General features: G+C 44.0%; 1 protein-coding gene across 2 annotated transcripts in view; it reads left to right on the top strand.

The window, feature by feature from the left end:
* Window positions 1-258: 258 nt before the first annotated feature.
* Window positions 259-25,989, top strand: part of Tnfrsf19 (TNF receptor superfamily member 19) — an 89,223-nt gene continuing 63,492 nt past the window's right edge. The window contains exons 1-3 of one of the 2 annotated variants that reach the window (XM_021181855.2): window positions 259-829; window positions 22,907-22,999; window positions 23,514-23,624. In XM_021181855.2, the coding sequence (XP_021037514.1) occupies window positions 22,931-22,999; window positions 23,514-23,624 (180 nt within the window). In that variant the 5' untranslated portion in view covers window positions 259-829; window positions 22,907-22,930. Of the gene's footprint in view, window positions 830-8,932; window positions 9,050-22,906; window positions 23,000-23,513; window positions 23,625-25,989 lie in introns of those variants that run through there. The other variant, XM_021181854.2, reaches the window with a different exon arrangement.

Raw genomic sequence — 25,989 nt, 5'->3', positions numbered from 1 at the left:
GGGGAGCTGCGCGTGGGGTTGGGGGTGGGGAATCAAGCTTTTTAAAATGGTTTGCCTGTGACCCTGGCGGTGTAAGGCAGGTGTTCGGAGAAACGGCCTAATTAAACACTGCTGTGCCGCTCTGCTGCGTTTTGGACGCCCTGCTCTGTCTGGTAGGGACTTCGTGCTTTTTGTCACAGGCAGCAGCTTGATGCTGTCTACTGGAACCTGCAACAATCCGGGACCTTTCAGGCCCGGAGCACAGAGGCCCGGAGCAGTCCCGGTGTGTCCCTTCCAGCCAAGAGACACTCTGCAGGGCTGTCGCGGGCGAGGCACAGACCAACGCGACCAGAAATCAGGCTGACTGGCTTCTCCCGGCCAGCCCCACGGCACGGCATGATGTCATGGGAGCTGCCACTCAGGGAGATGAAAGGGATGCGGCGCAGCAGCGCTGGCACTAGGCAGCTCAGCTGGGGCACCGCGCGAGAGAGCTGCAGATCCAGCCGCTCAGCCCAGGCCGGGGAAGCCTGCTCTCCAGAGCTGGGGCAGAACAACGTGGCCCACGTTTAACAAAAGAACCAGACGGTAGCGAACTTTCTAGATCTGCGCGCGTAGCAAGTAAACTCAGCTTTGCCTTTGATGCGCAGCAACTGATCGGCGATCAGATTACAGGCACTCCATCTCCTAGTTCGCCTGCCTTTGATCTGCGCGGGTAATCCATTTTCCTGGATTTGAAGTTTGTCTGGGCTTGCGCCCACACACATTTTTGGGAAGGTAAAAACGTTTGGCGCGGAAGTGCTACCAAGCTGAGGAAAGCGTGAGTCTGGAGCACAGCACTGGCGAGTAGCAGGTAGGCGTTTGTGTGTGGTTGGAACTTTCACTGCCGTTTTCCTCGCCTGTTCAAAGGGGGAAAAATGGCTATCAGCTCCCAGCAAGCATGCCTGAAGCCAAGTCCAGCACCAAGCTGCGTGCACGTGAAACTGAATTTGATTCTTGATGCAATTGTTTCGCGGTTTGCACAAGAGTTTGAGATCTGTCATGCAAATCTTACTTGGAAGTGAGTAGTTCCAACAGGACAGAAACAGAGCCTCGCTAATGTTTGTTGCCAGCAGGGTTTCAGACGCTGGAAGCTGGGCTGGAAACCCCCCGCTTACTTTATTTAGAAACGGTGGGATTTTGTTAACAACCCCTCACTCCCACCCCATCTTCCTTTCTCTTCCCCTATCTCCCCCCACCCTACGGAGCAAAACTCCTCTCTAGCAATCCTAGCAATATTACTAGTTTATTCTCCGGCCTCCGGGAGATGTGAATCTATCACACATGTGTCCTTGCCATTCGCATTCCCAAGGGAATCTCCGCAAAGGCATTTAGGACTGAAGCCTTTCAAGTGTAAAGTGGAGGAACTCGGAAACAAGGAGTGCCAAGCTGCATTAGGTTTGGCTAAAAATACCCAAGCCGGGCTCTGTAACCTCTGAAAATAGGAGAAGCTTTGTTTACAGAAACACTCCCGAGGTTAATATTCTTAAATTAACATTTACTCTAAATATAGTGACAGCTGTTGTGAGTTACAATTTGCCAACTGTTTACCAAAACTATCTAGCAATCAACAGTTATTATGTTACATGAAGTATTTTAGCCACATTTTCACTTCAATTAGTGCCCTACAAAACCAAATTATACTGGGCACCCAGCTTGCCAGTTAACTGCTACTTGTGAATTCATAACTTCTACACACACACACAAACACACACGCCTGCACGCATGCACGCATACAAATACACACATGCATACACACAGACACAAACACACACAGAAACACACAAATACAGAGACACACACAAATAAAGAGACACACAAAGACATACAAACACACAGACACACAAAAACACAAACATACAAATACAGAGATACACACCAACACACACATGAAGACATACACTTAGATGCACACAAACACACACACATAGACAAACATACAGACACAAACACACTCAAAGACATACATACACACAGACACAGATACACACACACACACACACACATCTTTACACTGAACTTCAGGCACTCAGGACAATAGGACTCAGAGCTCTGTACCTACATTGGCCCATCCCAATATTCTGGTCCTGGGTTTACTTGGCAAAATACTTTATTATTGTCACAGTGGTCTGTTTTATGTTAGGTGTGCAACAAGGAAATGTAAATGATAAGAATACTTGCTCTGCATTCTGAAATACTGATGAAAGGTCTTGAAACTCCTGTTTCATTTGTGATTATTTTTTTCCTGATCTAACTAATTAAGTTACTTTCACAACTTTCCTCTGATAATCGGAGCCACTTTGCATATTTGGATTAATTTCAAAGCCTGAATAGCTACAAAGCAGAGGCTATTTAGAATCACGGTAAAGTGACTGTGTTTAAAAGTGAATCAGTAGGAACGGTGCCCAGATCTAACTTGTGTTCAGTTATGCCAGAAGGATGTCTCTGTTTTGGGGGTGGGGGAAGGGGGAGCCACCAACCATGCTTATGACAGTCTGGATCTTAAAACATTTGGTTAAAAGAGTCTCAGTTAAAACAAAAAGGTAGTCTTTTTAATGTAATAGCAGAGCCAGTGTTTGGAATGTGCTGTCCTGCTCCGATGTGGAGCTGGGAGATTGTTCTAATGATTGTTTATTTCGCTGCTAGGCTCATTTTAACAAACAGACTCTCCTCAGTGCAAAACAAAGAGGAGAATTAGCAATTATCTGATTTATTTAGGCTTTGTAGAAAACTAGCTTGGGCAAGTCAAGTCCTTGAAAATCCACTTCAGTGCCTGAATTAATTCAGTTAATTGTTTACTTCGTGTGTCTTTGTTGGGAACTGAAACCTAGCGCATTTCATTTCGGTCTTAAAGAAAAGACGACTCTCGCTATGGCACAGGGGGGCTTCAAAGGGCCTTTCTTAATTAATTGCCACAGATGCCTTGGCTGGGAGTAGATATGTCTATGACAGTTCTCCCTTTACAACATTGCATTTTTTTTCAAAGCATTTCCTATCTATTGCTTCAATGGTAGCTTTGTTCCCCCAGAAAGGCCAAGTCTTCAAAGGCCTCTCACTTCTACTCCTGATGCTGCCACTAATTAGCTCCATGACCTTAAGAGAGCCTGCACACTGCTGGTGCCCTTGAGTGTAAAGCGAGGGGCTTGGTCCAATCATTTTCTTTCCCTGGGGTGAGCACCACTGGAATATCTACAGTCCTTTTGCCTGTGGGGAGACTGAGAAGGGACAGTGAGTGCCCTCTGGTTTTCCTGAAGCCCAGGGCTGACCTCCTGAGCCTACATGGTCTACCCTTCCAGTCGCTTAAGCAAATGTGCTGTGGGGCTGAGCAGAGAACAATGTAGGTTTGAAAGGTAGAAATAGCCACTTCCTAGTATAAGCCATTCCTTTGTCCCCATGAGGGACATGTCAGCTGGATCTGTTGCAACCCTTTCCAGCTCTTCCTCTGCTTCTGTTTTTCTAAATATTTCTGAGTTATCCAAACATAAGATTTGCAGCCTTCACTTTCCTTTGCCTTCCTTAGTTTTTTTTTTTTTTTTGGTTTTGTGTGTGTGTTTGTGTGTGTGTGTTTTCTTTTTTGGATAACCTTGTGCCTCCACTTTTCAAATGCTGGGATCACAGACATTTGCCACCATTCCTGATCCCCTAACAGTTAAAGTAACTCTCATAAAGAAATAGGATATATCAGTGATGTATGGAAAATGTGTGTCTATTGCGGGGAGGAGAAGACTATGAATGGACTTAGCATGACATAAACAGTGTTTTTCAAAAATTGTTATTTTCTTAGAAGCTGGCAGGATCTCTGAAAAGTTTAGTAGTTAGTTTAAAAATGATTACTCCTAAGTGGAGTCTTGTCACAGGATTTTGTGAAAGTTCTATTTGTCAGTTCAATACAGCTTCGTGTCCAGTGGGCTAGCCTGCTCCACTTTAGTTGTGTTGAGTGTCATGACATGCGTTCTCATGAATTCTTTTGTTTTCTTGGATTTTGTGGTGAAATTTTTTTTTTTTGTGGTGAAAAATTTTAACTTGACTCTTGATTAAATTTTCTACCTGTCTATTCCATTTATTGTTTTACTCTTTAATTCACTAATTATCAATGTAATACCAAGCAAGCATTCCAGTCACACAAATAGTAGATTTTTTAGAACTTTGTCTCATTTAAATGAACAACTAAGAAAATTGTTGTTTCTCCATTTTATGCAGAGGAAAAGTGAGTCCAAGAGGAGTTGAATTACAAGTCAGGGTCAGGTTAGTTCAGTAGGGTGCAAACGTCTATCTAACCTCAGATCTTAAATTCTTTGTTCTCGGGCAGGGCAGTCCCTTAGTAACAGAGTTGATCTCCGCTGTGAGCAAATACCGTTCCTAACATTTTAGCCAAAACAAACAAAACAAAATAGCCCCCCCCTTTTTTTCTTTCTTTCAACATACTTTGTAAGAATTATTGGTTGGCCTAGACTCTCAAGTTATAAAGAGCCTCAAAATAAACTTCTCCTCTAAGAGTAAACTGAACTCAGGCACCCATTACACTGGCTGGTCGGAAACTGCCCCTGTGACTCCAGGCCAGGCCATTGTGGGAAATCTTAGGATTCTGTACTCCCTTAAAGGGTGATTCCTGGCGCATTCCCTTGATCCCAGCACTCAGGAGACAGAGGCAGGCAGATCTCTGAGTTCGAGGTCAGTCTGGCCAACAAAGAGAGTTCCAGGACAGGTAGGGCGACACAGAGAAACCCTGCCTCGAAAAACAAAACAAGAGAGAACGGGGAAGGTGGTGGAGATTATGTGAGGATTTGGGAAACCCAGAATTTGATCCTGGCTTGATTATAATCTTACTGTGTGACTGTGAACAGGACTTCCACCTCTGGCCTCCAGTACTCCTAACTCTCCACTATAACTGGTAGCCATGGTTGTTAAAAAATACTTATATAGCTGCCCAGTTTATCTTATAAATATTTATACTTACAAATATTTATATAAAAATACTTTTAATCACTGCCTATTTTATTGCTTATATTTACAAACTTGGTTATCATTGGAGAATCTCACTTCCATGTTAATTAATTCAACAATTTAAAAAATACATTTTATTTATTTATTTAGTGTACATGTGTATAGGGCAGGGTGGTGGCGGTGGTGAGCACATGCCAGATCATGTGTGTGGAGATCAGAGGATAGCTTGCTTGGGTTGGTTCTCTCTTCCTACAGTGTGGGTCCTGGGGATCGAACTTGAATTAGGGTTGGTAGCAGATGCGTTTGCCTGCTAAGCCTCTTGATGGGTACATATTCAACTGCTTTTTAATAAATATCTACTATGTGCCATGTGCTGTGAACTAGCCTCATAAAAATCCACTATTTTTATATAACCAGCCCTCTAGTCCATTTTCCCATGGAGTCGTGTGTTATAGTGCAAACCCCCAGAGTCAGCCAGCTTTCCATGAACAATGCCAGTGTGCCATCTCAGAGAGAGGGTCATCTGAAACTTTTCCCCAGAGAAAGATGTTACTTCAGTACTTTATATGTTTTCAGTGAAAAGGTTCTAAACGAGTGTGGTCTATGACATTCACACATTGCCAAATCTCGATTTAGAAACCGAGCATAGAGTCTGGCTGTGGTAGTGTATACTAGAAAACCTTTCATTCCAGAGGTGGGGCTGAGAGAGGCTGCCAACTCAAGCCTGGTTTACATGGTGGATTCTAAACCAGCCAGGACTACACAGTGACATAACAGGGCCCCATCTCAAAAACAACAACAACAACAACAACAACAACAGCAACACCTACCTTAAAACTAATTGTAAAAACAGTACCTCTTTCAAGAGTCTTGTAGCAACTTGGCTTTTCCACTTAAAATCTCATCCTATTGATATGATCCAATGCTTAACGAAAGGAAAAAAAATGGTCCCAGCCCTAATTCAAATCATGAGTTTTATTCCAAAGGAGCCTAGTAACCTTTTCTCCTTCTCACATACAGGGTCTCACTAGGTACCCCAGGGTGACTTTGAACTTACATCCTTTCTGCAGCAGTCCCTCATGGCCCCACACTCAGCTATACCTTGTGATTCTTTTGAGAAGACCATTGATGCTCAACTGTGAGCCTGGGCTCTTACTTCATGCTGTTCCTGGATTGTACAAACATTCAAACTTCATGGGCATCTGAGGCCTCAAAGTGCAGGGGTTCCAGGTCCCTTTCCCATTGTCAGTGGTTATTTCAGTAATTTATTGTCATTTATTGACCAATGTCCTGCTGTGAATGGTGCCATTTACAAAGCACATACTTTGTGCCAAGAACTAGCTTAGGAGTTTTAATGCCTGGTGTTATTTATCAACCTCCAGCAAAGCGACTTGTTATACCGATGAAGAAGGGAAATATCCAGTGGTTAACTACGCCAAGGTCATACAAATCGTGGGTGCCAAGTTGGCATCGAGACTAGATTGTTTGATCCTGGTGGTTGCGTGTGCTCACAGTTCGGTCTCTCTGCGCAGTGAGCTAACAGGCTAACTGGCAAGATCCATCACACGCACGAAAAGATCCAAGAACTAATGAGCTGAATAATGGGTTACTGTCTCCAAGTACAAAGGAGGTCGGACAGGACGGCAGCGCTTGGCTGAAGTTGGAGAAGGTACTTTCTGGTCAGCAGATTAAATTTCACCAGACACCATTTAGCTACTAGCATGATTGATGCTATCGGACGGGAAAGTTGAAGCAAAATCGGCCCCTTCTCTAGAAGCACTTTGAATCCTTGAGGAAGAATGGTGGAAGCCCATGCATCCTCTTACCACAAGGATTGTGAGAAGTGCTGAATTGGGACAAACCTTGGAAGGGAGGAAATAGAGTTGAGGATTAAAGGAAAATATGAGCGTCAAAGACTTCCTGAAATATGAATAAAGAGTCAAGGGAGGTAAGCAAGATGCAGGAGCATAATGAGGAAGCTTCCAGAGCGCAGAAAGGGCAACTTCAGGACACAGTGGAGGGTAGGCAAGCAGACCAGTTTGGTCAGAATATAAAGCAAGAGGTCTAGAGGAAGATAAGGCTGAAAATGTGGGTGGAGCCCAAATGTGGAAATCTTCACATGCTAATCCAAGGAGTATAGATGTGCCCCCTCCCAAAGCAGCCGCTAGAAAGGCAGAAAACAGGCTGAGGAGCTGTGGTCCCTATTCCAGGATGGGAGTGGGAAGGCCTTAGGGGAGGTGGAGGAGGTGCTAGGTAGGCATTAAAGGAACAAGAGGGGTGAGTGCCAGAGATCTCGCAAAGAAGGGAGCAGATGTTTAGTTTGCTAAAGATGAACTGCCTACACTACTCTGTGAGGTTCTGGGATACCAAGAAAAAAAAAGGCATGCCCTCAAGAGATGGAGGTGTTGTGGGGAAAGAAGCAGCTTGGGATGCTTGACCAGGGTTTGGGAATGAGAATGTTAGCACGGTACTTAAGAGTGTTAGTGACTCAGGGCGTGGTGGCGCACGCCTTTAATCCCAGCACTCGGGAGGCAGAGGCAGGCGGATTTCTGAGTTCGAGGCCAGCCTGGTCTACAAAGTGAGTTCCAGGACAGCCAGAGCTATACAGAGAAACCCTGTCTCGAAAAACCAAAAGAAGAAAAAAAAAAAAAAAAGAGTGCTACTGACACACAGGTAGGGACAAGCACCCCTGCCTTGATGTTCAAATAAACTCAAGCACTTAACTGTAAACCACCTAAGACTAAATCCCGAGATTTGTGTCCTGGTGTGCGAGATGCAAAGTCTCTACCTTTATAAAGGTGACTCTTGGGAGTGACAATGTTTAAGGTTCCCTTCACAGGTGTCTAGCATGCCACCCTGTTGTTTGCAGTGTGGTGTCACAAGCTGTGTTTTTGAAGATTAATGATAAAAAGCCATTCACTCAACAAAGTATCCTTTGAGATTCTAAGAAGCAAATTCCATCCCAGGCAGAAGTACTGTTGCCTTAGGGAAAGGCAGATCAACACAGGAAGCAGTTATGTAGCTCTGCATCAAAGTCATGGATTGGAAGGACCTTATCAGCTGAACCAATCACTGAAGGCACAGGACAGGAATGGCCTGTATTCCTGTAGCACAGCACAGATCTATTTTAATATAAAATGGGTACAGCGAGCCCCTTCTTCCTAAACATTCAAACTAGGCTGGGAATTAGAAACCTGTCACAGGCATGGGGAAGCCACTAAGGCTGGGCCTGTCTTCTGCTATGTCCCCTCCTCATGGCCAGTGGTTCAGGTTTAAAGGTGATCGTAGCCCTGGGACAAGGCTGGTCCTGAACAAGGAGGAACAGTGGGCACTGACACTCTGGCACCCCAGGCTCAGCCTTTGGAGGTACCATGCAGTGAGTGGTACTGGTAGAGTATCCGTTTGTGAGTTAGATTCTCAGTCTTCAGTGACCCAAGCTGAAGGGAGGGTTATAGCCATAGATGTGGCTAACATCTTCCTTTGTGTGTGATGTGATCTGGCAAGGGAAAAGCACAGAGACGCTAGGGAAACACTGGAGGAGAAAGGAAGGCTCCCTTCTAACAAAACCTGATAGTCTTCGTTTCCCTACCCCATCTACCCTTGTTCATCCGGCACCCACTATCCTAAGCATCCTGATATGGAGAACCCATAATTTGAGCCCAGGGCCGGGGTTGGGAGAGACAAAGCATGCCCAACCATAACTGTGAGACAGCTATGATACCGGGTGTCAGGGCCTGAATGGGGGACCAAAGTGACAGACTAGAGGGTGGCAGGGACTCAGTGGGAGTAGTTAGATTTGGGAGCCTGGCTGGGGCACGTGAGATTACCTGGAGTTGGCTCCTATTTCCTCAGGGACTAACTAGAGGCGTGGTGAGATTCTGGGAGAAGAGGCCGATCCGGGGGCGGAGCTCCCAGAGAGCAGGGGCGGGGCGGGTTCCAGCAGCAGCGGTTGCTGGGCTACAGAGAAGAGTGGCGGCAGGGCTGCACTGTGCGCGTGGGGAGAGGATTCCGGTGCAGCCTGGTGCCGGCACCCCCGCGCCACCCCAGCCTCAAACTGCAGTCCGGCGCCGCGGGGCAGGACAAGGGGAAGGTAGGTGCCTCTGCAAGGGGACCAGATCGCCCCGGGAGATCGGAGCCAAGGGGAGGCGGTTGCCTGAGCAGGGAGGGCTCGTTGCTGAGGCGCACGTGCTAGAAGCGGGCTGAGTGACAGCCCTGGACAGCCAAGTCACTTGGGGGGCGAAAGCGTGAGCGACCGGACTTAGGCTCTAGTCTGTGAAGGAGGCGTTTTAAAGGCATATGTGTGTGGGTGTGCAGACCACGCCTAGCCCATCCACCCTCTCTCTTGTCCCCTGTCCCTGGGAGGGCATTCGGAGCCCCCAGCTGGACCCCATGTCCCACTGCGCAACTGCAACGGAGCGGGCCAAAAGGGAACATTTAGAAAATCCATCTGTAGCCCAGAATCATTCTCATTCTCATTCCGTGCAAAAAGGATTCTTGAACGCCAGCAGCGTTGTTAGTACATTGTGAGCCAAGCATGTCATAGCTTTGGAGGAGAGGAGCGCTCACTGGCTTCTCAGCGCCCCCTGCCACTTCTTGAACTACGAGTTTAGTTATGCTATTTCATTATTTTATTCTTTTTATTCGGGGGTGGGGTGGGGGGCAGGGGCGTCTATTCCTGTAGTTCAGGTTGGCCTCAAACTTACATTGCCCAGGCTATTCTTGAACTGAGTCCTCCTGCCTTAGTCGTCCGAGTACTGAGATTACAGGCAGTCTTCTTGGATATCAAGTTTGGTGGCATCCAAAACCTATGATCAGTTTTAGTAGCAGTAAACTAACCACCAAGCCTCTACCTAGCATCCTAGAACGTCCATGGCACTTTTTAAAAATTTTTTTTAATAATAAGATTCCGTTTTCAAACAAAAGTATAAACACTGTTGGGTGTTTCTCTGAGTGAAATAGCTTAATTCATTTTATTTATGAAGATGTGATCTTTACTTCAGCAACATGTCCTTTGACTGCAAGACAGATTATATACTCGGGAAATGGGTGTTGTTAGACACAGTTTGTGTAAACAGAAGAATTTATTTTTGTGTTATCATTTCATGGTCAGTTTCTTCTATGCATCGGGACGGTTATATTACATTAGTTCAGGATTTACTCGGAATATTTTCTGTGGAGAAAGATTTGTATCTAGAGGATGAAGAATTGAGTACTCACGTAGAAGACAAGTTTTGAAGTATTCAGAGGTGTGTGTACCAAAAAAGAATTTTTCTTTGCATGTTGAGTTAGTGTGAAAGGAATGCAAAATATAAAAGTGTCTTGTGAAAATATTTCCTTGGCATTAAGGCATGAAGCATTATCATAATCTCTGTAAGTTCTTTGCTTTTTAATCAATGAAAGGTCTTATGACGTCTACTTTATTACCAGGGCCACATGGCTTTATTGACTTTAGAATTTTCCTTTCCAGAGTAGATGTTAACGCTTGAGGTGTTCTGCTAACATTCCCTGGGACAACTGTATGAATTATGTCTGTGGTGGAAACACCTAAAGATGAGCCCAGGCTGGAGTTTGAATCTGAAGCCAGCAGATAGGAACTCTTATGCATGGGAATTGGCAGTGACTGCATCGCATAATGCCTCTCCCAGCAAAAGACTGGTATAAGGGACATTGCTAATATGCATGTAGTGTGTGTGTGTGTGTGTCCATGCTCATGTGTGGACATGTGGAGACCAAAGGATAATTGAGTATTTTTATTACTATTTGCCTAGTTTCCTTGAGACAGATCTCTCACTGAACCTATAGATTGTTCTTTTAGGTACCACCAGAGAACTGCAGTCCACCTGCCTCCTCTCCCAGTACTAGGCTGTGGACTAGGTACTCCCAGTACTAGGCTCCCAGTACTAGGCACTTGTGGCCATGCCTAGCTTTTTTATGTGGGTGCTAGGAATCTGAACTTAGGTCTTCATGCTTCTAGAGCAAACACTCTTACCTACTGAGCCACCTCCCAAACTCCAACAAAAACGTTTAAAACATTTTTTTAAACCTTTACTTTTATTTTATGCGTATGAGTGCTTTTGTGCATGACTGTATAACACATGTATGAGGTGCCTGCAGAGGCCGGAAAGGGTATTGGATTCCCCGGGACTGGAGTTACCGATGGTCGACAGCTTCCTTATTAGTGCTGGAAAATGAACCCTAGTCCTCTAGAATAGCAACCTGTGCTCTTAACCACTGAGCCATCTCTCCAGCCTCTAAAATGACTTTTTAAAGCCTCAAAAAAGGCAGAATATTAATGCTGCTGATTAAATGATTCAGAACTTAATTCATATATATTTCAGAATTTAAATGAGCTGTAAGCACAAAGACAATGAATGACTCAGGACTGGCAAGTGACTTAGCATGCTCTCTTTAGTTCATTAACGTAATTTACCAGTTAGAGTGCTTGGGAAATTTACATTATGTTTGAGACTTTTAAAACAAATATGAGCAAGTGCACTAACCCTCATGAAAACTCCTTTCTTCTTTTCTGCTTATTAAAAAATCTCTGAACCCAGGCTTAGCTTAGTTCAACCCTCGAGACCAGTTCCACCCCAAACTTACCACAGCACGGTCAGAAAGCTCCATGCATCATTAATGACAAAATTCCAAATTGTTTTAAGCCTGACAGATCAGTATTTAAGATCAAACATTTAAAATTCTAGACAAGGCCATCAAGTTCTACCAGGGCTGAATCCAGGTTGACTAGAAATGCCCTCCTAGAATAAGTGTGTATTCCAAATGAATGAGTCAGCAGCTGCCAGAGTGGGTAGAGGCCTCGGAACGGTTAAATACATGTGTCCTGCAGCAGGTGACTGTTGGCTGTCCATAGGTTTTGTGAAGGCAACTCCAGCTGAAGGAAAAGACAAACAAGGCAGTGTGAAGAGAATTGCCTCTGATTTGCAGGCTGCGCATGGAGTCCATCCATCATACTTTATTTTGTTGAAAGTGTTTACATTGGAAAGTAAGATGTTTAAACAGAACTGGGTCCTCTTCTAGTGCACATGTCACAAAGCATATACTTTTTAGGCTATAAGATTAAAACCCAGGCTTTGAAAAGAAAAAGAGCCATCCATCAGTAATTATATGAGACTGTGATTATTGAGCTTCTCTTCCAAAAAAAAAAAAGCTTGGATGGGTCTCATGAGGAAATTCTGAATGGACAGACACAGCCTGGTTGGAATCTACCCAGGCTTCCTTCCAAACTAAAAATTTAAACAGCTGTGTCTTAGGGACGGTTGTGCACCGTTCCGAGAGCAACTGTGCCTGAGTCCTTGAGTCAGCGACACTATGAGTGTTTTATTTTTATCTTAGGATAAATTTTTGATAAATTTCAGAAATGCACATGTTTTGTTTTGTTGTGTTTTGTTTTAACATTGTGCTTGTTAAGTGAACATTTTGAGAAGTCTGACATTTCCCTAGAGCAAACAGGATTGAGTTTACAACTCAAGAAATACAAAGAATTCATCTCAGAAACCCCTTCTTGGACGTGAAGTTCTGTTAAAACAAGGCAAACAGAACTGGAAGTCGGACAGTGGCCCTTGGTGATTCTGAAATTTGGGGAATTTGAACTGCTGTGTTTGGCAGTAGAAAACCGTACTGCTTGTGGAGTTTTTAGGCACAAACACTTCGTTATTTGGAAGAGAATCACTCTGGCTTCCCTTCCTGTGTGCACGTTCCTCTCACCTTTACACACCTCTGCAAGCTTCCTAGGCTGCCAGGGTGGCCACCTCCCCTTGGTATGAGTAAGGATTCTCAGAAGACAGTGAAGTTAGGGTAAGATTAAGAATAGACACAGGCTGAGGCTTATTGTCCTATTTGAAAATAGTGTTCCAAATTTCTGATTTTTCTTATGCTAGCATGTGGGACTGGCAGGACTTCCAAGCCACTTATCTGGTTATCCCAATGCAAGCATTTGCATTTATTACATTGGCTTTATTTCCATGGTGATTTTTTTTAAAGCAGTAAGCGTGTGGATTTGCTTGAGTGTTGTCCCATTCCTTTAATGTTTCATCTTATTGCTTATTAGAAAAATGCAGGGTAGAACATAACTACACATAATGTTATAGTTCTGCTAGATGAAAACTTAAATGTTCCATCATGGGTTAATAAATAGTTTTCAAGAGGTAGAAAAACAGGGGCCAGGTGTGGAGCTTGTTCCTATATGGTCAATAATAGAGAAAATGAGGCAGGAGGTTTGCTGTGAGTTTAGCCTACATAGTGACACTCTATCTCAAACATCAAAAGTAAACTAAAATAAAATAAGAGATGGAAGAATAAAAAAAAATTATTTGTTCTGTAAAAACTTTTGCAGATTATTCTAAGTATTCCTAGATTCATATGTTTTGATAATCCAGACTAAATAGAGATGTTTATTTAATGTTAGAAATGTTTCTTATGGTTTAAGCTAGAATGATAAATATTAGCTTTTCCTTCTTGGATACAATTGCTAACCAAGGTTGATCTTCCCTAGCCCAGAAATCCAGAACCTGAAATTAGGCAAAATCTGATATGAGGCCATGTGTAGAAATTCCACAGCAGGACACTTCAGTTAAGGCCAGGCATGATGGCACACATCTTGAATCCCAGCACTCAGGTGGGGAGGTGGCGGGGATTGGAGAAGACAGAGGCAGGTGGATTTCTGCATGTAGGGGCTAGTCAGGCTACATAGTGAGACCATCTCAAATAAATCCAAACAAGAAAACACACTTAAAATGTAGATAAATGATCTTCAGGCTATATGGGTAACATAAATATAAAACATACATGGATTTAAGGTTTAGTACTAATCCCACCCTCAAGCCAATTTATCATGTACACAAACATCTTCCAAAACTTGAAGACTTACCAAATCTAAAATGCTTTTGGCCCCAAGCATTTTATTTTATTTTGGAGTTGTGTATGCATGCACATAAGTTGTTGGGTGCCTTCTCCCCTTCTCCCCCATCTCATCATTTTAAATATCAAACAAAGCAAGTTTTGTATTGTATTATACACAGTTTAAGCAACACAATGAACAACATGGCTCTACATCTACCAGCTAGACTTTACATTATTTAAGTTTTATGGGATGTATACAAAAATCAACTCTATGTTAAGTTCATAGGACAAATATTACATTAAGGCACTTTTTTTATTGTAAAGACTGCTTTTTAATTTAATTTAATTTTTTAAAAAATCTGTGTATGGGTGTTGTCTTAGTTAGGATTTCTGTTCCTGCACAACACATCATGACCACGAAGCAAGTTGGGGAGGAAAGGGTTTATTTGGCTTACACCTCCACATTGCTATTCATCACCAAAGGAAGTCAGGACTGGAACTTTAGCAGGTCAGGAAGCAGGAGCTGATGCAGAGGCCATGGAGGGATATTTCATACTGGCTTTTCCCCCAGCTTGCTCAGTTCACCTTTTTTTTTTTTTTTTTTTTTTTTGGTTTTTCAAGACAGGGTTTCTCTGTGTAGCCCTGACTGTCCTGGAACTCACTTTGTAGATCAGGCTGGCCTGGAACTCAGAAATCTGCCTGCCTCTGCCTCCCAAGTTCTGGGATTAAACCGTGCGCCACCACGCCCGGCTTCACTTTCTTATAGAACCCAGGACTACCAACCCAGGGATGGCACCCCCCACAATGGGCCCTCCTCTCTTGATCACTAATTGAGAAAATGCCTTACAGCTAGATCTCATGGAGGCATTTCCTCAAGCTCCTTTCTCTGTGATAACTCCAGTTTGTGTCAAAGTTGACACATAAAACCAGTACAGGTGTTTTGCCTGGATATATGTTTGTGTGCCATGTGCATGCAGTCCTTGTCGAAGGCAGAGGAGAGATTCCTAGGAACTGGAGGTGCAGATGGTTGTGAGCCCCTGTGTGGGCTCTCTCTCTCACGAAACCTAGAACTCATTATTTTGACAAGACTGTTTGGCTGGTGGGATCCACACATGTCCTGGCATTCTGCTACACTAGGGCATCAAGCCTTCACAGACCAAGGGCCTCTCCTCCCATTGATGACTGACAAGGCCATCCTCTGCTACATATGCAGCTGGAGCCATGGGTCCCTCCATGTGTACTCTTTGATTGGTAGCTTAGTCCCTGGGAGCTCTAGGTGTACTGCTTGGTTCATATTGTTGTTCCTCTTATGGGGCTGCTCTTTTTCTTGTCTGTGCCTCCCCAGTGCTAGGGTTATAGCACTCACTACCATGCCAGGGTCTATTTGTTTGCTTGTTTGTGCCAAACTCAGATCTTCATAGAGTTAGCCATCTTCCCAGCCCCAATTCCCTAAGTGTTTTAGACAAGAGACAGACACCTTATTAGAGCCATGCACGCAGGCGCCTGGGCTAGTCTTGGAGCTTATTCTACTACAGTCTTTTTTTTTCCCCTTAAGATTTGTTTATTTATTTTATGTATATGAATACATGGTCTTCAGACACACCAGAAGAGGGCATCAGATCCTATTACAGATGGTTGTGAACCACCATGTGGTTGCTGGGAATTGAACTCAGGATCTCTAGAAGAGCAGTCAGTGCTCTTAACTGCTGAGCCATCTCTCCAGCCTTCTATTACAGTCTTAATGTTATATTGGCATACATTTTTTCACTTCTATTATTTTATCCTTTTCAACTCTAAGATAAAATATTATCTCTGATTAATTTACTCTTCATTTTGCATATATCAGTTACACACTTTGTGTGAGATATAATTCCTTTATTTAATTAGATATTTTATTTATTTACATTTCAAATGTTATCCCCTTTCCTAGTTTCCCCTCCGAAAACCTCCTATCTTCCCCCATCCCTCCCCCCCCCAATCATCAACCTACCCACTCCCGCTTCCCTGTTCTGGCATTCTGCTACACTAGGGCATCAAGCCTTCACAGACCAAGGGCCTCTCCTCTCATTGATGACTGACAAGGCCATTCTCTGCTACATATGCAGCTGGAGCCATGGGTCCCTCCATGTGTACTCATTGGTTGGTAGCTTAGTCCCTGGGAGCTCTAGGTGTACTGGTTGGTTCATATTGTTGTTCCTCTTACGGGGCTGCAAACTCCTTCAGCTCCTTGGGCCCTTTCTCTAGCTCCTTTGTTGGGGACTTATAATTCTTGAGTAAAATTGATGTCGTGGCTGTTCAGTCTCCAAATTCTGACTGGTGGCAATCACACATGGCTGGTAGGTAACTGGATATGAGAAGGGCGCCCAGTGAACAGAGGAGATGAAAAAATGACGTGTTCTTACCCGTGAAGGACGAGCCATGCTTGGCTCTGGTTCATCTCTCCCTAGAGGTCCTGAGTTTAATTCCCAGCAACCACATGGTGGTTCACAACCATCTATAATGGGATCCAATGCCCTCTTCTGGTGTGTCTGAAGATAGCTACCGTGTATTCATACACATAAAATAAAGAAATAAATCTTTAAAAAATAATGAAGACTATTTTCTAAAATCCAAATATTGGGGCTAGAGAGATGCCTCAGCAGCTAAGAGGATTTGCTGCTCTTGCAGAGGATCCGAGTTCACTTAGCTGTACCCACATGGCAGCCTGTGTAACTGCTTGTAACTTCTGTACAGGAGGTCTGACACCCTCTTCTGAGGCACCTGGCATGTGTGTGCCAAAGGCACCTGGCACACACATGGAACACAGACATGAGTGTAGGCAAACACTCCTATACATAATGAATGAATATTTTTAAAAAATCTGAGCGTTGCCTTGGCCAAAGAAAGTGCTAAAGACTAAGAGAAAGAGGCAAGCAACTATGGGTGATGGATGAAGGTTAGGGTACACCATGCCAAAGTGCCCAGGCTACACTCACCGCTTCAGACCTTTTGACAGTCAACCTGGGCTGGCATCGATTTAGGGACTGCTCTAGAGGTCTGGCCAGCCTGGCTGACTTGGTAGTCTCCCGGGCATTGCTTTCCTGAGCTGCTGAGTCTAAGGCCCCTTTTGCCCATATATACATGGCACAGGTTTTTTTTTTTTTTAAATTTCCAGCAAGTGCCAGTGGTGTGCATGTACAGCACCTGTTGTGTTTCTGTCCCTGCCAAACTGGGCCAGCTGGGACACATCTGTATTAGTGCCCATTCACGCAAATGAACAGGCTGAGCGGCTTATGTGTAAGAGGCTCTTCAGGGCAGCTGGTGGGCTGTGTGCCAGCCCTGCACTTTGGATTCCTGTACCTTCTCATTCTGGCCCAGTTCTGATGCCAGCAGCTTGCTTGGTGTAGGTGCAGGCAGATGTCAGGGTAGGAATGCTCGTTCTGAAGTGCCAGCTAGGGGTAGCTTCACTGCACCTGTCCTATAGACATGGATGCAGGGTGGTTAGAAGGCATTTCTAGCGTGGACATATTGGTAAACTGCAAATCCCTAGACTTACAGGCCATTGATACAGACGCACAGTCATTTGTGTTTCTGGGGCTTGATAAATTAATACCAGATACGTAGGATCTCGGAACATAAGTGCATATTTCTCTGTCTTTGAGCCCAACCCTGAATTGTTTTTTTTAAAAAAAAAAATTTCACAAATAGCCTTGGTTTTGTTTTATTTTAAATATTATTGATACTAGTTATTTCATTTCATTCCCCCCACCCTTTAAATAAATGCCAAAGAATTTCATAAGGAATCTCATTTTATTACAGGAAATTCATGGTCACACTCAGAACACTCCACAGTGAGATGGTTGGTTTCTAATGGGCTCCTTGGCCGGGATATAAAAGGCATGTAGAGGAAAATGGCGCCTGCCGAGCCATGAGCTGCTTCCAGATGTACGTCATTAGGACCATCCCCACCCAAGGCACCTCATAAGTCTTTGCTAACAGGCTGAATGAGTAGAAAAATAATTAAATTTGCGGTTTCCTGATACACTCGTCAGCGGCTCTGTTGACATGATTCTCCTTTCTCTAATGAAGTTGGTCATTGGATGCAGCCACACAAGACTCAAGTCTGCAGTGACATAGCAGAATGTCTAAAACCCTGTGTGGGGTCACCTGACAGGAATTTGATTTGACATTCCTTAGTTGTACTAATTCTGACCTTTGGTTTTCTCTCCCATTGTATCGAGATAATTATCTACTTTAAAAATAAGGAAAGACTTGCATGCATTTTGTAAACACAGGACTTGGCTTTGCGAAAGCTTGGTTCAAACAGTGGACCAGTTCTTGTTCTCCACAGGCAGCACTGGGACCCTGCTTCCGTGGGGTCACTGGGATGTCCCACAATGGTCTGGCAGGTGATGACTCTTCAAGGACTATTGTCCCATGTAATGTTAGTTCATGCTCAATAAAAATGTCCTAACATGCCAGGCTGTGGTGTTAACACACCTTTAATGCCAGCACTGAGAAGGCTGATGGAGGTGGATCTCTGTGAGTTCGAGGCCAGTCGACAAAGCCAGTTTCAGGACAGCCAGGGCTTGTTACACAGAGAAACCCTGTCTCAGAAAGACAAACAAAAGCCATAACATGGGGAAAGGGAACAGCAAGACATAAATACCATAAAGAGTAAAGGGGGATAATGAGAGGATGCTTGCACGTTTAAATAGAGAGAGAAATGTGAGGGTGGGGTGGAGAAAGGAGCTGAGTGAGAGATGGCTAATGGTAAGGATGCTTGAAAAGCCATGTGGAAGCTTTCTATTCACACACACACACACACACACACACACACACACACACACACACACACATGTTTATTTGGAGTTAGCCTACACAGGGGATAATGCACCTCCTCGAATCAGGTTGACAAATAAGAAGCCCACTGCCTGGTTTAGGATACTTCCATTGAACTCTTGGTTGTGAGTGTCCTGGAGACCCTCAAACAAAACTGGCTATTGCCATTGCTCTTAGTTGCCCAACAGGACTTATTTTAAGGACACAAATGATGAAGATGCCATATATGTTGGTCATACTACATGGAGTAATCAAGTAAATACTGACCAGGAAACTTTTTCTCTGCTGGTTAGCTTTCACAGCGCTGGAAGGGGCTATGTCGACTGCTGGGGAGAAAGTCTTCAACTCTCTTACCCAGCTGGGAGCCCAGTGAGCTCCATTAACAACTGCTATGACGAGATATGGTGGGATGTAATAGTGGTGTGGATGTTGTGGAGGTAACCAACAGTTGTTAAACTTATATGTAAGGTCTGCTCCACAATATGAAATGCATCCCTAGTATTGTCAATATGAATCCAAGCCCATGCCATGATCGGTGAGCTCCTAGGCCCCAGAGGTTAAAAAGCACTACTACTCATATTCTAAGTAGACATAGTAGCTACTATTCATATTCTAAGTAAACATAGAAGCTACTATTCATCTTTAAAAGCAAGCATAGTAGCAAACAGCCCTATAAATTCATCTTTCTCTATATAGATCAGTACGGCTCTCGGACCTAGCTGGAGAAGTTTCTTTGTACAGTAGATGGCAGTTGACACAGAAATTAATTCTCTGGCCAGAGTATGGAGAATAACTATCTATGGAGTTTTCAGCCACGCTGATACACCTGTATCATATACCTTCCCACGAGGCTCAGAAACCATCAAGGAAAACAGTATGGAATGGTTCTAAGAACCAGAGGTTAGTGAAGACTTGGAGGAGATGGGAACACAACAGGACTGTGATACTCATGAATTCACAGCAGCGTGCTAGCCTGAGCAAGACCCGCACAAGATCAAGCCATTCAACATCCTAGCATAGGGAGGGCCACATAGGCCAGGACCCCTAATTGAGAAGCTATTGACAGTTAATGACTTTTGGGGGAAGAGAATCATTTTTCTTTTAGGGTAGGTCTATGATCCCGTGGATGGTCTCACCCATTAGTACATAGGCAACACAAATTAGATTCAGTAGATTATTTTTATTTTTAAAAAGATGCAAAGTTGGGAGAGGTGGAAAATGGGGGTGAATCTTGGAGGCATTAGGAGAAGGAGTGGGGTGGAAATATAAGCAAAATGCAGTGCATGCATGAAGTCCCAAAAAATTAAAAAACAAAATCAACACTCTTGACATGATAGACAGTACTTGCTAATGCTCTATAGCAGGGCCTATGTTTCAAAACACTGTGTATCAGAGACCTCTCCTGTTGTGCTGGACGACTCCCTAGTCCTCCTGGGATGTCTGGCTTGCAGGAACCTTGGCTCCCCACAGGCTAAACGGCTTGTTCTCGTTCACACTGCTGAGCTGTGCTGCTCTCTGTTGCAGCCGGACCAGGCACTGTGGCCATAGTTGGTTGAAGGATAGCCTGCACTGGGCACAGTTTGAAGCAGAGATCTAATGTTTGGGAGACAGAGACCAGAGGAATCAAGTTCAAGATCAGCCTGGAGCAAGTTAGCACAACCTTCCTCAAAATAAATAGAGAACAAACACCTGGGGGACCTGATGGGAGGGTTGGGGAGATGGCTCAGTGACTACACCCACATCAAAAGCCAGGCACAATTGTGTGTGCATCATGATCATCCCAGTGCTGGGTGCTAGGGACAGGAGGATCTCTGGAGCTTGCTTTCCAGACAGTCTCAACAAAACAAAACAAAACAAAACAAAACAAAACACCTTCTGAGCCATCTCATTATCCCTGGGTCTCTGCCCTCTGTTCGTGCTCCCAGCACTTTGCAGTGTCCCAAGAGAGTCTTCTGTTGATTATGACCTACGCTGACTCAGGCCATCCTTTTTTTCCCCTCTTATTTGGTATAAGTGCTTTGCTTTTACAGGTTGGATATTTGGATTGTTTTATATGCCAGCAAGCTGCTACAAGTGGGGATTCCGCCCAATGGAGACTCTCTGATGTACACAGTCATTAAAATCTCCCTGTAAAGTCACCTTCAGGCGATGAATTTAAGTTGTACGTGAAACTAATGAATTTTGAGTTGACTTGGTCCTCAGGCCCAACACAGCTTATCTCACGGTGCATGTACCAATATTGCAGGACCACAGGACAGCTGAAATCTCAAACTGTCCTGGCCCTGAGCATCTCCTGGGAGGGATGCTCTGCCTGTCCTTGCTTTCTCATGTTACTTTGTAATTCCATATAAATTACACCCTGGCTTTTTGTTTTGTTTCTTGTTTTCAAGACAGGGTATCACTGTATAGCTCTGGTTATCTTTGAACTCACTGTTTAGACCATGCTGGTCTCAAACTCACAAAGATACACCTGTCTCTGCCTCCCAAATGCTGAGATGAAAGGTGTGTGCCACCATACCCAGCTATTAAATTACACTTTATTAACTTAGAGAGAATCACACATTTTTTTTTTAACATCTTGAGACCACGTCAAGAGATAACCTGTTGTATATACTTCAGGGATGGAATTCATCTCCTTCTGCCTAGGCAAGAGAGTCCACGGATGAGTCTGAGATATGGTGGGAAGAGACATAACCAAGAAGGAGAAAGGTGTGAATTCATTCCAAATCTATATTTATTTGGAGTACTCTCAGTGATGTCTGTCCTGACACTGTGCCTATGTCAAGAAGCTGGGTTGATGCTTTATTGAAATGCCCCGCCTCTCATTACATCCCTTGTTTAAGCGACATTTAGATGTTTCAAATGAAAGCTTCAGATTGATCACCCATCCTCACTCTGTGTTGTACAGCTTTGGGGAGGAGTCACTCCAGTCCAGCCTCAGATTTAGCATCTGTTCCTGAGAGGAGGCAACGACGATCCCCAGATCTGTGCAGGGTTTGCATTCATAGGGGCTTTGCCTTGCTCTAGAACTGCCCCATTTAGGCTTGCATTCTAGCTGCAGAGTGCCCTGGAGCAGGTCACTTTCTGATCCTCTATTTCCCATCTCTGAAGACTGATGATAGATAGTATTCACCTTCTAGAACAGTGGTTCTGACAGTATTTACCTTTTAGAACAGTGGTTCTCAACCTGTGGGTCATGATGCCTTTGGGGGTTGAATGACTTTCACAGGGGTCACCTGAGACCACTAGAAAACACAGAGATTTACATTATAATTCATAACAGTAACAAAATTACAGTTGTGAAGTAGCAACAAAAATAGTTTTGTGGCTACAGGTTACAACATGAGAAAATGTATTTAAGGGTTGCAGCATTAGCAAGGTTGAAAAGCACTGCCCTAGAAGGTCTCTGGAGTAAGTGAATTAGCATGCTAGACACATGCTGTCTCTTAGAAGTGTTATTTTGTTGCTGTTGTCACTCTTTTGGCCTGGTCAAACGGTTACAAACAGCAAGTTGCAAGCCACTGTGTGGTTGCTAGTCTCTTCTGGTTGAAGTAGATTGGCCACTGGAAAGGCTTGGGTAGAAAATGAAGGCTAGTGTAAGACGGGAGTTCAGGGCCAGTAGGAGTTCTGCATGTATCGTATAGGTAAGCAGAGTGTATGAAATTTTATTACATTTATTTTATTGTGTGTGTGTGTGTGTGTTTGGCACACATACATACACCTTCACTGTGTGGCAGCCACAGGACCATTGTAAAAGTTGGTTCTTGGGGCCTGGAAACTCAGGTCTTCAGGCTTGGTAGCAAGTGCTTTTATACACTGAAGCATCTCTCTGGGCCTGTGGTACCTTTTTAGAAAGTGGTTCGTTTAGGTGGGGAAATGGCTCAGCAGTTTTAAGAACATTGGCTGATCTTCCAGAAGACACAAGTTCCATTCCCAGCACCTACACGGCAGCTCACGACTGTCTGTAACTCCAGTCCTTAGGGGATCCAGCATCCTCTTCTGGCTTTGGTGGGTACCATGCACACTTGCATGTTTGCATGCTGTGCAGAGATGCCCATGGAGGCAAAACCCCCAAACACTTAAATAAAATAAAATAAAATAAAATAAAATAAAATAAAATAAATAAAAGTGGTTCTTTTAAAAGATAAATAACATTTAGCACCTCATGTGGACAAAGAGTGGTGTTCACATCGGTATATAAGTAAAGAGTGGTCCCTAAGACTGCATGTTAACGGTGTCTTCCTTCTTGTCTTTGACTTGCATCCTTCAGGAATAAACGAGTTTGGTGAGAGCCATGGCACTCAAGGTCCTACCTGTACACAGGACGGTGCTCTTCGCTGCCATTCTCCTCCTACTCCACTTGGTAAGTTGCCTCTTCGCTTTCATATGAATATGGGGAAAGAACTCCTGTCATAGCCCCAGGTTGTGACTCACACCTGTAATCTCAGCTCTGGAGGCTGAGGCAAGAAGACTGTAAGGCCATGGACTCATTCAGAGAGCAGCCTCTCTTCTTAGATGAAAATTAAGTCGATGCCACGCTGAGGTGTTTTGTTTTGGTTTGGTTTGGTTTGGTTTGGTTTGGTTTGGTTTGGTTTGGTTTGGTTTGGTTTTTTCCGAGACATGGTTTCTCTGTGTAGCTCTAGCTATCCTGGAACTCACTCTGTAGACCAGGCTGGCCTCGAACTCAGAAATCCACCTGCTTCTGCCTCCCAAGTGCCGGGATTGGGATTAAAGGCGAGTGCCACCACCGCCCGGCAAAGGTGGTTTTTACTCTAAGGTGTATATGTGAACAACCCTGCAGATGCCATTTCTTTCTTGCAAATAGCATGAGCACTGGAGCTGAAGATGACACTTAGGGAATGGGTTTTCTTTTATAGGCATGTAAAGTGAGTTGCGAAACTGGAGATTGCAGGCAGCAAGAATTCAAAGATCGATCTGGAAACTGTGTCCTCTGCAAACAGTGCGGACCTGGCATGGAGTTGTCCAAGGTACATATCAAGAATGTGTTTGTGCTTCTGTTCCACTGTTCCAAATTGCATTCTTCCAGTTGACCGCTAGCAATACTTTGGGTAACATGACAGAATTCTTGGCTCATTATGCTACTGTATTGAGATATAATAGAATTTCCTTTTAATCCCTGCTTTCTTCCTTTTTCTTTTCTTTTTTTTTTTTTTTTTTTTTGAGATAAGTAGATCTGACAACCAGAATTTTACAAACACCACTGATGTATATAACTTAGCATTTCAATGACAGAATGTTTTGGGGAGGTTAACTATGAAGAGCCAATATTCTACTATAAACACAAGTAACAAAGGGTGAATAGTGGAGATAGAAATACTACCAATTTCTGGGTCTTCTTTTTCTTAAAATTAAAATTAACCTTACAGTTGCTGATGGGATGTGACAAGGCAGGCCATGGTGTTGAAGGAAGCCAATGTTACAATCTTACCACTTTAGCATGCACATTTTTAAGTCTTGCTCATTAAGAAATCCTCCTCGCTCCTGCTCATCTCTTGGAGTTTCTCCTCTTGGCCTCTTCTAAGCTAAACACCCAGCATTTGCTTTATTTTCTGATCCTTTGAAGATGTGACTAGCTGGGGGGCGGGGGTGGGGGTGGGGGACTGGTGTGATGTTTTGTTCTCAGTGAGGCACCAGAGCCTTCAGTTAGAAAAGCAACAATGGGTTTTTGTTTTTATGGAGAGTGACTTTTAAATGGAAAGCCCTCTCCCCTGCAGACTGCTCTTATTTAAATCTGAGTCTTATCATCTACCTCTCATGGGTTCTTGATCAATGATCTACAAACAGCAGGAAATAGAGTTACGCATTCCCCAAGTCCCATACCAGAGGCCTTTTCTTGCTGGTTGCTGTGCTAAGTAAGTCGGAGTCTTGACTTTACATCTATCTGGATTGAAATGGCTTCCAGCTCTCTGATAGCTAGTTAATTACTACATCTTATCAGAAAGGTTTTGGTCTCTCTTGACTGTACTAATGGTTATTTCAGATATAGGATCTGTCATATTGGGTAGATGGCAGGTCCTCTTGCCTATGGCCAGCAAAGAAATTCAAGCACTCAGGGACCCAGGAGGGAAATAGACAAATCTTCTACCCCCCTGGGATCTCTTTGCCTAATACTGGGGAAAGATGAGTGGAACTTTGTGGATTCCGAGATGAGAAAACCTTTTATAAAAGTTTGTTTTCTTATCTTGGTCTTTTGACTGTAGAAAATATAAAACAAATATCTAGAGGATCAGACCCAGAAGATGAGGGTTCAAACAGCTGTACACTTTTTACATGGAGGGGAAAAAATTCATTCCACAGTCTCTGGTTGTGCAGAACAGCTTCTCTGCAGCTGAACAAACTTAAGGATCAGCTGCTCTGAGATCTCTAAGAGAAGTGAACCCTTGAGAGTCAGGCAGATTCAACCATCGCAACACCCGCCTCCCAGCCTCCCTCTGGGGCAGGAAGCTGGAACTGTCCTTGACAAACTGCCAAAGTCTTGGTGTGGACAAGTAGGAGAATACAGAGCTCTGCAGCCCTATGTAGCGTGGCCTCTCCATTTTACCACCAGGGTACCATGGAGGTTCTCAGGATGCAGAGCAAAGAGAATTCCTCTCTTCTAAGAAGCTGAGCTTTAGAAAGGGGCCAGGGCAGGGTACTCTTGTGAAGACCCATCCTTGGGAGAAACTGGAGGATGACAGGAACCTATATTATCAGGGTCTAAGTGATAAAGTGATATGGGAGTGGGAAAGACCAGAGCCACCTCACTCTAGTTATCCTGTCTCAGAAGTGATGGGGAGAAGAGGTGAGGGAGAGATGAGGGTGAAGGGGCAGAGAGAGGAGGTGTGTGTGTGTGTGTGTGAGAGAGAGAGAAGGTTAGGGACTGCTTCTGAGATCCCACAGCTTTCCCACACTATATAGAAGAATCCCTGTTACCCAGTTTATCAGGTATGATTGGTAACAACAACAACATACAAGGCACAAGCCAAAGCATACTAAAAAGCAAAAACTCAGTTTGAAGAGTCTGAGCAAACATAGGAAACAAACGTGCCGGAAGAACTGGTATTATCATAAAGAGGATTTAAAAATAGCTGTAGCTGATGTGCTGTATAGGATGAAATGGGCATTGTTTGGGTTAGGTGGGCAGTGTAAGCAGAGGTGGAGATCCTTAGAAAGAGCTTAGTGAACAAACAAGCAAACAAAAGGATGCTTCTACCAGGCCATTGGTAGACTAGGTACCACGAAGGACGAAGGAAAGGATCTGGACCTGGAAGACTTATCAACGGTCACCTCTGCAACCAGAAACCAAAGAGCAGATTAAAAGGAGAGGGCCTTAAGTCAAGCGAGAAGAAGCTC

Source organism: Mus caroli, unplaced genomic scaffold (genome assembly GCF_978045245.1).
Source record: "Mus caroli unplaced genomic scaffold, Mus_caroli_1 scaffold_12, whole genome shotgun sequence".
Taxonomy (NCBI): Eukaryota; Metazoa; Chordata; class Mammalia; order Rodentia; family Muridae; genus Mus; species Mus caroli.
Note: the sequence above shows the minus strand (reverse complement) of the source record. Positions and strands in the feature narration are given on the sequence as shown.